Source organism: Oncorhynchus tshawytscha, linkage group LG10, assembly GCF_018296145.1.
Source record: "Oncorhynchus tshawytscha isolate Ot180627B linkage group LG10, Otsh_v2.0, whole genome shotgun sequence".
NCBI lineage: Eukaryota > Metazoa > Chordata > Actinopteri > Salmoniformes > Salmonidae > Oncorhynchus > Oncorhynchus tshawytscha.
The window spans coordinates 50,373,572-50,387,065 of record NC_056438.1 but is presented as its reverse complement, the minus strand read 5'-3'; the positions used below and the strand labels follow the sequence as shown (position 1 = coordinate 50,387,065).

Here is a 13,494-nt window from a genome sequence, read left to right as displayed (position 1 = left end):
AATACACGTCTACAGTATAGTCTATAGTACAGTCTACAGTACATGTCTACAGTACAGTCTACAGTACACGTCTACAGTACACGTCTACAGTCCAGTCTACAGTTCAGTCTACAATACACGTCTACAGTTCAGTCTACAATACACGTCTACAGTCCAGTCTACAATACACGTCTACAGTATAGTCTATAGTACAGTCTACAGTACATGTCTACAGTCCATTCTACAGTCCAGCCTACAGTCCAGTCTACAGTATAGGCTACAGTACAGTCTACAGCACACGTATACAGCACACATTTACAGTCCAGTCTACAGTCCAGTCTACAGTACATGTCTACAGTACAGTCTACAGTATAGTCTATAGTACAGTCTACAGTACATGTCTACAGTCCAGTCTACAGTTCAGTCTACAATACACGTCTACAGTCCAGTCTACAGTACAGTCTACAGTATAGTCTATAGTACAGTCTACAGTACATGTCTACAGTCCAGTCTACAGTCCAGTCTACAGTACAGTCTACAGTACACGTCTACAGTACATGTCTACAGTACACGTCTACAGTCCAGTCTACAGTTCAGTCTACAATACACGTCTACAGTCCAGTCTACAATACACGTCTACAGTATAGTCTATAGTACAGTCTACAGTACATGTCTACAGTCCAGTCTACAGTCCAGTCTACAGTACACGTCTACAGTACAGTCTACAGTACAGTCTACAGTATAGTCTACAGTCCAGTCTGCAGTACAGTCTACAGTACAGTCTACAGTACACGTCTACAGTACAGTCTACAGTACAGTCTACAGTACAGTCTACAGTACACGTCTACAGTACAGTCTACAGTCCAGTCTATAGTACAGTCTACAGTACACGTCTACAGTCCAGTCTACAGTATAGTCTACAGTCCAGTCTACAGTACAGTCTAAAGTACACGTCTACAGTACAGTCTACAGTACACGTCTACAGTACAGTCTATAGTACAGTCTACAGTATGGTCTATAGTACAGTCTACAGTACATGTCAACAGTCCAGTCTACAGTCCAGTCTACAGTCCAGTCTACAGTATAGTCTACAGTACACGTCTACAGTACAGTCTACAGTACACGTCTACAGTCCAGTCTACAGTATAGTCTACAGTACAGTCTACAGTACAGTCTACAGTACACGTCTACAGTACAGTCTATAGTACAGTCTACAGTACAGTCTACAGTACACGTCTACAGTATAGTCTACAGTACACGTCTACAGTACAGTCTACAGTACAGTCTACAGTACAGTCTACAGTACACGTCTACAGTATAGTCTACAGTACACGTCTACAGTACAGTCTACAGTACACGTCTACAGTCCAGTCTACAGTCCAGTCTACAGTCCAGTCTACAGTACAGTCTACAGTACAGTATACAGTACACGTCTACAGTACAGTCTACAGTACAGTCTACAGTACAGTCTACAGTACACGTCTATAGTACAGTCTACAGTACAGTCTACAGTACAGTCTACAGTACACGTCTACAGTCCAGTCTACAGTATAGTCTACAGTCCAGTCTACAGTACAGTCTACAGTACAGTCTACAGTACACGTCTACAGTACAGTCTACAGTACAGTCTTGTCTATAGTACAGTCTACAGTACAGTCTACAGTCCAGTCTACAGTCCAGTCTACAGTACAGTCTACAGTACAGTCTACAGTATAGTCTACAGTACACGTCTATCTACAGTACAGTCTACAGTACAGTCTACAGTACACGTCTACAGTACAGTCTACAGTCCAGTCTACAGTACAGTCTACAGTACAGTCTACAGTACAGTCTACAGTACAGTCTACAGTACACGTCTACAGTCCAGTCTATAGTACAGTCTACAGTCCAGTCGACAGTACACGTCTACAGTACAGTCTACAGTACAGTCTACAGTCCAGTCTACAGTCCAGTCTACAGTACAGTCTACAGTACAGTCTACAGTACAGTCTACAGTCCAGTCTACAGTACACGTCTACAGTACACGTCTACAGTACAGTCTACAGTACACGTCTACAGTACAGTCTATAGTACAGTCTACAGTCCAGTCTACAGTACACGTCTACAGTACAGTCTACAGTACAGTCTACAGTACACGTGTACAGTACAGTCTATAGTACAGTCTACAGTCCAGTCTACAGTACAGTCTACAGTCCAGTCTACAGTACATGTCTACAGTACAGTCTACAGTACAGTCTACAGTACAAGTCTACACTACAGTACAGTCTACAGTCCAGTCTACAGTACACAGTCTACAGTACAGTCTATAGTACAGTCTACAGTCCAGTCTACAGTACAGTCTACAGTACAGTCTACAGTACAGTCACAGTCTACAGTACAGTCTATAGTACAGTCTACAGTCCAGTCTACAGTACACGTCTACAGTACAGTCTACAGTACAGTCTACAGTACAGTCTATAGTACAGTCTACAGTCCAGTCTACAGTACAGTCTACAGTCCAGTCTACAGTACACGTCTACAGTACAGTCTACAGTACAGTCTATAGTACAGTCTACAGTCCAGTCTACAGTCCAGTCTACAGTACGAATGAATCAAGAAACATATGTGAGGGAAAAGAAAAACAAGAGTGAATCTTCCAGAAACCCCTGTACACAACTTTGTCATTGTTTTGCTTTTCACTGCAAAATAAATAGAGGTGAACAGAGGAATGTTTAGAAGAAGGGATAGAGAGATGGGGGTGATATTGAAGAGTGGGAGGGGGAAGGGGAGGGTGGGGTGGGGTTTAAAAGGTAGTCGTGTGGTTTGGGTCTTTATAGTTGTGTTCTATAAAGACATGGGACAGTCCTTTATACAGGCCAGAGCTCTGTGCTACCCTTACAGTTCCACACGCCCTGGGTCCCCACTGTACGTAGGAACATAGTGTGTGTGAGAGGAGTGAGTGATTGTGTCTGTGTGTCCACTGTGTGTGTATGTGTGTGTGTGTGTACATGTGCATATAGAGTATGCGTGTGTATCTTGTGCGTGTGTATAGAGCCGAGGACCCAAAGTCATTGTACCCATTGGGGCATGCCACTTTGCCAGAAACAATTTGTCCCTTAGCTGGGCTGTGTGTGTGTGTGTGTGTGTGTGTGAGTGCATGCATGTGTTGCCTCATGAATACCAAGCAGGCAGCCAGACCCCGGGTTCTGGGTCTGCATACTTGGACGGACCCTGCCTCTAAACCTGGCAACTCACCCACTTCACTCTCTTTCTGGGGGCAATTTAGACAGAGGCAACCCAGCATGTCCAGTTCAAGGACCTCAGCTCTTTCTCTCCGCCAGTTTCCTTTCTTTCCGCTAGTTCAGTCAAGATATCTGTAGTTCATGTCAGAGCCAGACAGGATCATATGCTCCGTCTGAATCACAGTCTCTCCCTACTGCAACCCCAGACTCCCAATACACCACATCACAACAGACTATAGCTGTTGGCTAACACCCTCCATAGAAACTCAGTGAGGCGAAGAGAAAGAGGAAGGGAGCGAGAGAGAGAGAGAGAGACAGAGAGAGACAGAGAGTTCAGTGTATAACTAAATGTAACTCCATATGAGACCCAGTAAAGCCAGTAGTCAGACAGTAAAAGTTCCCAGTAAAGGTTGTTGAAGCAGTGTGGTATTCAGACCATAGAAAGCCAGTCTGGTCGTCTGGTGGTTCTGCTCCTGAGGGTGCAGCCAGAGACAGACTGGACATATGAATGGTGTTATAGCAACAAGATCTCCCGGACTCACTTCATTATGCAACGTTTGTCCATGGGGGGGGATAAACGTCTATGGGTAAAGTGAAAGTAGGTAAGGGTCAAGGTTGTTAAAACGGAAGAAAACTTGACTGTTAAGCATTGAAACACGACAGTTACGTTTAGGCAATAATTCCAACTGTTTAAGGTTAAGGGTTAAGGTTTTGGGATAAAGTTCATACAGAACAAATGAAAACGAGTGCCTAGCACTGGGATTGAACCCGCGATCCTTGGGACCTGGACAAACGTTGAATACGGAAGTTTATCTCGTGTGACCTCGAGAGAAACGGAAGGGCTTCGCTTCCATCACACCTAGCCTCATTCACGTAAAACCACTCAGCTAACACCACAGGGGGTGTGTGCTTCTACTCACCGTAGCGGTCAGCGTGGGCCCATGGAGCTGAGCGTGTAGTATGGCCTCATTCACGCGCCCCCTGACTCCAAGCAGGGCCAGTTCCAGGCTGTGTTGTCCGGCCACAGCATTGGTCAGCTCCTCCAGAGCCGCCACATACCGCCGCCACGGCCCGTCCAGCTCGGCCACGCTCGCCAAGCACCCGCGCATCACGTTCAGGCAGTAGCCCACGCACGGCTTGATCAGCGTCAGCCCACGGCAGTGCGAGCAGTACTGCATCTTGGTCAAGCCACGTAAACACTCTTTGGTGAAGGAAACGTGTTCGGTGGCGTTCATGACTTCGGTGCCCTCGGCGAGGGCCAGGGATAAGGCTCGCCCGGCGCCCAGGGTGCGCCCCAATTCCTGAGCGAGCATTTCGGGGTGAGGGCCGAATGGGTTGACGTCCTGCCGTGTGGCGCGGAGACACTCGCCCCGCTCGCCGGACAAACCACCCTGGACGCCCACGCCCGGGTTGACCAGGCGCCCGTAGACGAGCGGGAAGAGGTTGTCGTGGAAACGGGCCACGGCAGCTTCGAGGGAGAGGTTGTGTCCGCGGATGTAGAGGGAGAGGGAGGAGAAGAGGGTGTTGACATGGGGGAGGGCCTCCCGGGAGAGGGGCGAGTAGGTGTCCTCTAGCAGGGAGGAGAGGTGGCCCTGGGAGAAGGAGAGCAGGTACTGGAAGGTGTCTGCAGAGAGGGGAGGGGGAAGAAGGGGAGGGAGAAGACATCAGGGCCTGGTTACAATTACGTTCATAAAATAATGACAAAACAGAGTATTTAGGCAGTGTAGTGTACAGCGCATTCAGAAAGTATTCAGACCCCTTGAATTTTTCCACATTTTGTTACATTACAGCCTTATTCTAAAATTGATTTAATTGTTTTTTTCCTTCATCAATCTACACACCCCATAATGACAAAACAAAAAGTTTATTTTTTATTTTTTTGCAAATGTATATATATATTTTTAAAGTATTCAGACCCTTTACTCAGTACTTTGTTGAAGCACCTTTGGCATCGATTACAGCCTCAAGTCTTCATGGGTATGACGCTACAAGCTTGGCACACCTGTATTTGGGAAGTTTCTCCCATTCCTCTCTGCAGATCTTCTCAAGCTCTGTCAGGTTGGATGGGGAGCGTCACTGCACAGCTATTTTCAGGTCTCTGGAGCAATCAAGTTGTAGAAACATCTCGAAGATGATCAATGGAAACAGGATGTACCTGAGCTCAATTTCGAGTCTCATAGCAAAGGGTATAAATAAGGTATTTCTGTTTTTATTTTCTATAAATTAGCAAACATTTTGAAAAGCCTGTTTTCACTTTGTCATTATGGGGTGTGGGGTGTGTAAATTGCTGAGGATTTGTTATTTATTTAACCCATTTTAGACGTAACAAACGTAACAAAATGTGGAAAAAGTCAAGGGGTCTGATTACTTTCCGAAGATACTGTATATTCAAATGCACTATAAGTTTATCTTTGTACTACTTTCATTCAAACGGTCTATCTAATAATAACACAAGTATGCCGTGCAGAAAAGAGGTCAGAGAGGCTTCTCTCTCTCTCTCTCTCTCTCTCTCTCTCTGTGTCTCTCTCTCTCTGTGTCTCTCTCTCTCTCTCTCTCTGTCTCTCTGTGTCTCTCTCTGTGTCTCTCTGTGTCTCTCTCTGTGTCTCTCTGTGTCTCTCTCTGTGTCTCTCTGTGTCTCTCTCTGTGTCTCTCTGTGTCTCTCTCTGTGTCTCTCTGTGTCTCTCTCTGTGTCTCTCTGTGTCTCTCTCTGTGTCTCTCTGTGTGTCTCTCTGTGTCTCTCTGTGTCTCTCTGTGTCTCTCTGTGTTCTGATGTCATCTCTATTGCATGCCAGCAGATGAAAGAGCAACTGTAGAGAAACTGAGACGGGAGACTCGGTGCCAACCCAACACATGTAAACACACAGACACACACACTCGCAAAATATGACATAAAGATACTAAACACACTTTGAAGTAGATTTGTTGTAGCAGAAACACACATACAGTCCAGTCTACAGTACACGTCTACAGTACAGTACTCAATATCTTGCTAATGTTTGTATGTGCTTGCATGTTTGTGTGTGCGCAATCAGACACTTTCCTGCCAAGCCAGTACCCACCCACCCCCCCCCCCCCCCCACCCACCCACACACACACACACACACAGACACACACACACACACACACACACACACACAGGGAGTGAAACCGAACAACAGTCATCTCTCCCAGTCAACAGCTGCATAACCTAATACCAGTGTGCTGTGTTGTTAGGGACAAGGACATCCCACCAGGGACTCTCCACTCTACGGCCCTAGAAAACCACAATGCTAAATGTCTAATGTTCCACCGCAATGCATAATCACCGCAGCAGCTCTGTGCACAAGCAAACAGTTACATATACATACAAGCACGAACACACACAATCAGGCGTTGGCGTTTGGTGTGTGTGTGTGTGTGTGCATGCATATGTGACTGTCTGCATGGCTGTGTGTGTGCGTGTGTGTGTGTGCGTGTGCGTATGTGTGTGTGTGTGTGTGTACATGCACATGCATTTGTGTGTATATCCGTGCACGCGGGTGTGTGTGTGACGAACATCGAGCGTCCAATGAGTCATATTCTGTCTCTGGTTTAACAGCCACAGTGAGGTGACCAGATAGACAGTTGAGGTCGTGTGAATGTGACTGACAGACAGGCAGGGCTGCGTCTGTCACTGTGCCCGATCAGGAAGACTAATAAAGTTCAAAGTCAAAGGTGAGGGGGCCGGGGATAATAGTCAAACAATCCATCGTTGGGATAGAGAGGGGGAGAGAAAGAATGTGAGGGGGGGGCAGAGAGGGGATGAAAAGGGTAGAGGAAGAAAGAGAAGCAGAGCGAGAGAATGAGAGAGAGGTCTAAATCACAAGACAGCTAGAGAAAGAGGGAAAGAGAGAGAATAATTCAACAGAGGGACGGAGAGAAAACGACAGGGGAAAAGATTGATGAAACGGAGGAAGGGATCGAGAGAAAAAGCCGAGAGAGAAACTCTCTGTAACCAGCTCAAAGCCTCCCCTCCCCAGCCCTGTTGAGTTGAGCTGCAGCAGCAGTAACCAGCTCAAAGCCTCCCCTCCCCAGCCCTGTTGAGTTGAGCTGCAGCAGCAGTAACCAGCTCAAAGCCTCCCCTCCCCAGCCCTGTTGAGTTGAGCTGCAGCAGCAGTAACCAGCTCAAAGCCTCCCCTCCCCAGCCCTGTTGAGTTGAGCTGCAGCAGCAGTAACCAGCACAAAGCCTCCCCTCCCCAGCCCTGTTGAGTTGAGCTGCAGCGCCAGTGTCAGTATGTTACAGACTAGGCTGCTTGGCCTGGCCAGCGGGATGAAAACCACAGGGCACTCAGCCCCACTACGTGCCAGCAGGGTTGGGTTACGGCGTTACGGAGCTGTAGTCTTCAGGAGGCAGGGACCAGCCACGACACAGACCCTCAGTCAAACAGCTCAAAGCAGGGCTAGATAGACAGGGAGGCAGGCTGGAACATGTTAGTTCACCAAGCTATGATGTGCAAGCTTTTGTTCTGGTAGTGATACCCTTCGGCTAATCAAGGTCTTGATGATTGCTAGTTCAATCGGGAGTGTTAGTGCTGGTTTGAAACAAAAACCTGCAGCCTGCTCGCAACATGCCCACCAAGGTAAGGTTGTAGCAAGATGACCTGGTAAGAACTGAACAATCTATCACTAGCTGATCTATATAAAAAAAAGTACAATTCACGACCACTCTCTCGGGAGCCAATCTAGGCTACTCCCTTTCGATATTTAGGTCGACACTTTGTGGGGACATCCTGTGTTCTACTGAATTAGAGGTGCATGTTTTCATTATATCCACCTCCGGGGTAATGAAACAAGACTAGAGAGACCAGAACGACTTCTGAACATGGAGAAAAACAACTACTGTACGAAGTGGACGCCTATTGAACCACACCGGGCTAGGATACATCTGGCTTGAATAGGACCCCGGGTCCTGAACCGGTCTCTGTTTCTCCGCGGCTGTTAGCTCAAACACTTCCCTCTCAAAACACCGCTCTGTGTCAACTGTCCACCTCTCAGGCACTGCTCTGGCAAAGCCCAGACGCTCTTCTTTAGTTCGTCTCTGCCGCTGTCTCTCTCTTCTAACGGATTTGGCTGTAGTCTGTGTTAAATCACATTGTTGATCCTCTCCTCCATCTTCTGGATCAGGGGAATATAGTTTGAAAACGATAAACCCAATACCATAAACCTAATACTTGGTGGGAACTCCACCAAGTGGTCACCACGGTCCCATCACGGTCGACTTGTGTTCGACCACTGTCTGACAGCTGTGTCCGCTGTTCTAGGACACAAACATCCCTCCCTGGGTGGCGATCATTATGACTTCACTGTCTCTCACCACAAAGAACTCTGGGATATGGTGAAATACCTTTAAGTTGTAATCATCAGTTTTTATGTGAGGCCATGATTGGCGATTTGTCAAGCAGTCTTTGAGTCCTGGACACATAGCATAACCTTACAAACTTGTTATGCTTCCGTACACCACAGAACTCTAGCGCCTGCATTTTTGTGGCACTCCACGGTTTACAGCAATAGGGCTAGAGCTACAACGTGTCATGAACACGATATTAAACCATGTTAAAGAGGTAGTTTAGCCCCCTTTAAAGGGTTGGCTGGGCAGTGAGTTAAAGGGGTGGATTACCCCTTTAGAGGGTTGGTCGGGCAGTGAGCTAAAGGGGTGGTTTACCCCTTTAGAGGGTTGGTCGGGCTGTGAGTTAAAGGGGTGGTTTACCCCTTTAGAGGATTGGTCGGGCAGTGAGTTAAAGGGGTGGTTTACCCCTTTAGAGGGTTGGTCGGGCAGTGAGTTAAAGGGGTGGTTTACCCCTTCAGAGGGTTGGTCGGGCAATGAGTTAAAGGGGTGGTTTACCCCTTTAGAGGGTTGGTCGGGCAGTGAGCTAAAGGGGTGGATTACCCCTTTAGAGGGTTGGTCGGGCAGTGACTTAAAGGGGTGGTTTACCCCTTTAGAGGGTTGGTCGGGCAGTGAGTTAAAGGGGTGGTTTACCCCTTTAGAGGGTTGGTCGGGCAGTGAGTTAAAGGGGTGGTTTACCCCTTTAGAGGGTTGGTCGGGCAGTGAGCTAAAGGGGTGGTTTACCCCTTTAGAGGGTTGGTCAGGCAGTAGGTTAAAGGGGTGGTTTACCCCTTTAGAGGGTTGGTCGGGCAGTGAGTTAAAGGGGTGGTTTACCCCTTTAGAGGGTTGGTCGGGCAGTGAGTTAAAGGGGTGGTTTACCTCTTTAAAGGGCTGGTCGGCAGTGAGTTAAAGGGGTGGTTTACCCCTTTAAAGTGTTGGCCGGGCAGTGAGTTAAAGGGGTGGTCGGGCAGTGAGTTAAAGGGGTGGTTCCACATTGAGTGCATATGAAGGAGACTGCCACGAACACCACAACCACCGTTGCCCAAACAGAGTTCTTATTTATGGCGTTGCAATGAGATAGTGTCTTATACCAGCGCTGGCCTCGCCAAGCCTCTTATAAACAACTCCACTTTATTCACTGCTAGAGCTATTTCCTACTTTCTATTCTGCCCGGCGACCAAGGGCTTTTTCTGAGGTAATAACGCCTAAAGTGTTGTGGCTCGTACTCTGCAATGCAGCCACAATAACAAATGGGTCAAAATAACCACAGTCAGTGGCAGTGAGTTGTATGGGTTTTGACCACAACTATGGCATCCCTCCCCCAGTGTGGCGCGGAGCTCCTAGCCACTTCCCCAACGGGAGCAGACCTGTCTGGGGGAACAGAGAGGGGAGCGAGGGGGAAGATCCAGGGCCAGACCTTCATGGTAGGGGTGCCAGCCCGACCCTCAGCCCAGACACGTGGCACCACAGATCTCTCTCTGTGTGTGTGTGCTCGTGTGTGTGTGTGTGTGCGTGCGTGTGTGCGTGCGTGTGTGCGTGTGTGTGCGTGTGTGTGTGCGTGTGTGTGCGCGAGTGTGTGTGTGCGTGTGTGTGTGCGTGTGTGTGCGCGAGTGTGTGTGCGCGTGTGTGTGCGCGCGTGTGTGTGCTTCTGTGCGTGTGTGTGTGCGTGCGTGTGTGCTTCTGTGCGTGTGTGTGTGCGTGCGTGTGTGCTTCTGTGCGTGTGTGTGTGCGTGCGTGTGTGCTCGTGTGTGTGTGTGTGTGTGTGTGCGTGTGTGTGCGTGCGCATGTGTGCTCGTGTGTGTGTGTGTGTGCGTGTGTGTGTGTGCTCGTGTGCGTGCGTGTGTGTGTGCGTGTGTGTGTGCGTGTGTGCTCGTGTGTGCGTGTGTGTGTGCGTGCGTGTGTGCTCGTGTGTGTGTGTGTGTGTGTGCGTGTGTGTGCGTGCGCATGTGTGCTCGTGTGTGTGTGTGTGTGCGTGTGTGTGTGTGCTCGTGTGCGTGCGTGTGTGTGTGCGTGTGTGTGTGCGTGTGTGCTCGTGTGTGCTCGTGTGTGTGTGTGTGTGTGTGTGTGTGTGTGTGTGCTCGTGTGTGTGTGTGTGTGTGCGTGTGTGTGTGCGTGTGTGTGTGCTCGTGTGCGTGTGTGTGTGTGCGTGTGTGTGTGCGTGTGTGCTCGTGTGTGTGTGTGTGTGTGTGTGTGTGTGCGTGTGTGTGTGCGTGTGTGTGTGCTCGTGTGCGTGCGTGTGTGTGTGCGTGTGTGTGTGCGTGTGTGCTCGTGTGTGTGTGTGTGTGTGTGTGTGCGTGTGTGCTCGTGCGCATGTGTGCTCGTGTGTGTGTGTGTGCGTGTGTGTGTGCGTGTGTGCTCGTGTGTGTGTGTGTGTGTGTGTGTGTGTGTACCTACATGATCTCGCGCGCGTCCATGTGTGCACGTGCCAGCATGGTGGGAGGAACTATAGGGGGACGGGCTCATTGTAACAGCTGGAATGGAATCAATGTAACAGAGTCAAAAGCGGTTTCCATATGTTTGATCTGTTTATACCGTTCTATTCATTCCATTCCAGCCATTACAATGAGCCGTCCTCCCACCAGCCTCCACTGGTGTACAGGTAAGCCTGCATGACTGTGTGTGGGAGTCGGTGGGGGCAGTACTGTGATAACGAGGAAGGAGACAGTAGGAGACACTAGTCTTTTCCCAGCACTCATTCTATCTAGGGGTGCATCCCAAATGGCACCCTATTCCCTATACTGTACATGACCCTAAGGGCCCTGGTCAATGGTAGTGCACTAAATCGGGAATAGGGTTCCATTTGGCACGCAGCCTGTCCTGCCACCCCGCCACCTACTCAGCAAAAGCCGTGGCTAGAAGATAGGTCAATGAATAAACACATTAATATGTGACGGTTAGGGAGATAACAGAACAACAATATGATGATTATCAACAGCAACAACGACTGTCCGCCCACTTACACATGCGGTGCTGAGAGGAGGGTGGTGACATGATCAAAGGGCTTAGTGGGGGAGAGGGATGAGCAGAGGGACGAGGGATGTGGGAGGGGAGGGGTAGGTAAGAGGTTGGGGCATTCCACTGAGGGAGAGAGTGAGGGTCGTCTGTAACATATGACGTAAGACGACAGGCACCCACCGTCAGGGTCATGGCTTTGGCCTCATGGCATGATTGGTGGCATGGCACAAGGTCAAAGTGTCCTCAATTACTCTTCCCTGTACTGGCATATGATGGATCCTAGTCCATCTCTGGTAGTGTGGTGTCACTCTGCTGACAGGGTAGGATCTGAGCAGGAGGCAGACTGCGAAGAGAAAACTTTACACAACTTGGACTCTACTCTGGAAATGTAGACATTAAGAAGGCCTTGTGGGAAGCCAGGTAACACAATACTGCGCTCTAACTTTATGAAGGCTGTTATAGCCACGTCAAAACGTTGTCGCTGTAGGTCTTAACCCTTTATGACAAAAAGCCTTGTTGTGTCATATCCTAACTGTAAGATGTGACAAGAGGCTAGCTAGCAGACTGGCTGGCTCAGTACAACGCTAGTAGGAAGTGGACACTACTAACCCAGGGAGGGCGAGCACAGTACAGGGACAGGCTGGCATCAGACCACTGCCTGGTCTCCAGAAAGAGTGTGTGTGTGTGTGTGTGTGTGTGTGTGTGTGTGTGTGTGTGTGTGTGTGTGTGTGTGTGTGTGTGTGTGAGTGCGTGCGTGCGTGCGTGCGTGCGTGCGAGCGTGCGTGCGTGCGTGTGTGTGTGTGAGAGAGAAAGGAGAGAAGAGTAGAAGGAAACGATGAACACCGTGTGGCATGGTCCAGGTAGATCAGTAACACAGAACAGTCAAGCGGACGAGTTTGAAGTAGCGAAAGCCTGTCACTTAGTTAAGATGAAAGGAAAGTGACGAAGCCTAACGGAGGAGTCTCCACTCGTTCATCCAGGTGTGTAACCCTTTTCATTTTGTAAAAATATACAACCAAAATTCCAACAGTGTTTCCCTTTTTGTCATCGCAACGATGTTGATTAAGCGAGGTGTTGTAGACGAAACACACTGACAGACGAACTAGTAGCTGATGTATCCCTTCAGTCATCTTAGGTTCACTAAAGTCACTACAGGGTGTAGTTGACCTGATCAGTCCACCTGCTTATGAGACAGATAGAGAGAGGCAGAGAGAGACAGAGAGAGAGAGAGAGACAGACAGAGACAGAAAGAGAGAGACAGAGAGAGACAGAGAGAGAGAAAGAGAGAGACAGAGAGAGCGAGAGAGAGAGACAGACAGACAGAGATAGAGAGAGAGAGAGATAGAGAGACAGAGATAGAGCAGAGCGAGACAGAGACAGATAGAGACTGAGACAGATAGAGCAGAGAGAGACAGAGACAGATACAGAGAGACAGACAGAGACAGATAGAGAGAGAGACAGAGACAGAGAGACAGACAGAGACAGATAGCGACAGAGAGAGAGAGACAGAGACATCATAATCCACCCTGGACGCCACTAAAACCACCAAACATCCCGCCACACACACCGACATGGGGGACGAATAACTGGGGTTTTCCATCTCTCTCACTTTCTCTCTCTCCGGAGCGGAACGAGGGAATGACCAGATGCATAAAGCAGGCCGGGGGGACTCTTTAACGGCACGGTCGGAGTCACAGAGGGGAGAGGGAGGAGGAGGAATGACACAAGGCTTAATGTAATGGGGGAAGTGAGTGGGTTTGGATGGGGGAAGGAGGGAGGAGAGCGATGGGGACAGGGGAGAAAGACAGGACGCGAGAGAGGGGGAGAAATGTGGGAGAGGGAGGGGTTAGAGTGGGGAGAAGGGGGCAGAGGGATGAGAGCAAGGGAGAGGGGTGAGAGCAGGGGAGAGAGAGGAAGAGAGAGGGGTGAGGGGTAAAGAGAGTGGGCCAACTCCCGGGCCTACCAACTGAGACAGAGTTGAGGTAATGATGTGACTCA

The 13,494-nt window shown here is 49.1% G+C and overlaps 1 protein-coding gene across 1 annotated transcript in view; it reads right to left on the bottom strand.

Annotated features, from left to right (window-relative positions):
• The window catches only part of LOC112259590 (glypican-5-like), a 222,053-nt gene that overhangs the window by 156,443 nt on the left and 52,116 nt on the right, over positions 1-13,494 (bottom strand). Inside the window, exon 3 of the mRNA XM_042328696.1 lies at positions 4,121-4,824. Coding sequence (XP_042184630.1) covers positions 4,121-4,824 — 704 coding nt within the window. The remainder of the gene's footprint in view (positions 1-4,120; positions 4,825-13,494) is intronic.